General features: G+C 72.4%; 1 protein-coding gene across 1 annotated transcript in view; it reads right to left on the minus strand.

Moving 5' to 3' along the window:
* Nucleotides 1-158: 158 nt before the first annotated feature.
* The window catches only part of CHLNCDRAFT_27302 (hypothetical protein), a gene marked incomplete at both ends in the record, with an annotated part of 2160 nt that continues 1152 nt past the window's right edge, over nucleotides 159-1166 (minus strand). The window contains 3 exons of the mRNA XM_005844054.1: nucleotides 159-356; nucleotides 570-663; nucleotides 845-1040. Coding sequence (XP_005844116.1) covers nucleotides 159-356; nucleotides 570-663; nucleotides 845-1040 — 488 coding nt within the window. The remainder of the gene's footprint in view (nucleotides 357-569; nucleotides 664-844; nucleotides 1041-1166) is intronic.

Genomic DNA, 1166 nt, shown 5'->3' on the forward strand with positions numbered 1-1166 from the left:
TGCGGTGAAGGGGGCGAGGCAGGCACGCGGGCGGGTAGTCGCGCGAGGAGTGCAGGGCACGTGACGGACGGGACAATGGTGGGCCCGGCTGCATGCGGCTCCCTGCCAGCCGCAAGGCTGCTGCTGCCCCTGCTGGCGCCGCCGGCTAGCCCCACCGTGGACCCCCGCTTCTGCATCTCCAGCGTGCTCAGCGGGGCGGGGGCCCACTTGGTCTTGCGCGCCCCCTCCACCGCCGCCACCGTGGCCAGCGGCGAGGCGGCGCACAGCTCGTGCAGCATGCCTGCCACGGCGGCGTCGTACAGGCGGCCGCGGTGCCAGCGGAACTCGCAGGCCTTGGGGCCGTCGCGGTACAGCACCTGCGGTACGTGGTGGTACATGCAGAGGTACGGGTGGCAGTACGGAGGCAATGAGGTGGCGCAACGCATAAGCAAGCATGGGCGGGCAGGCAGCGTGGACAGACAAGGGTGTGGGTGTGGGGATGACGAGCAGTGCGGGCGGGCAAGCAAGCGGGAGCGGGTCGCAGCGTGCGCAGCGGGCGCCAGCTCATCGCCTCCACACCTCCTCCGCACCTGTATGTACCAGAAGTTCTCGGGGATGTGGGCCTGGATCTCCCACGCCCGCTGCACAATCAGGCCCAGCGTTGGGAACTGGCAGGGGCCGTAGCTGCGGGGGCGAGAGCGGGGGAGAAGGGGGGGCAGCTGAAGGCCGTGGGGCAACCGATACGGTTGCTCTGCTTGCTCGTCCGCCTCATCCTCCTCATACCGCCATGGCCGGCCCAGCCACCCGCCACCTGCCGGCAGCCCGGCAGCCCGCTGGCCTGCGGCGCGCCCCGCCCCGCCCCCACCTGAGCAGCACCCGCCCGTTGTCCCCCGCCATCTCCCCCCAGTCGAACTTGTTCTGCAGCAGCAGGGTCTGGAGGCGGGTGAAGGAGGCGCCGATGCGCAGGTCGATCTCCTGGCGCGCATCCACCGCCTGGGCCTCGTGCTCGTTGGGGGGCACCAGGTTGGCCATGGCGCGCGCCACGTCAGCATAGATCAGCGCTGCATGGTGGTGGGGGTGGGGGTGGGGGGATCTGCAGGCAAGGGGGGGGCAGGGTCGCGGGAGGGGGGCGGGGGGGCGGGCCGCCCAGGGCGGTAGCGGGGGTGTGAGGAGGCCGGGCAGGCCGC

This window comes from Chlorella variabilis (assembly GCF_000147415.1).
Source record: "Chlorella variabilis unplaced genomic scaffold CHLNCscaffold_25, whole genome shotgun sequence".
In the NCBI taxonomy this organism is placed as follows: Eukaryota; Viridiplantae; Chlorophyta; class Trebouxiophyceae; order Chlorellales; family Chlorellaceae; genus Chlorella; species Chlorella variabilis.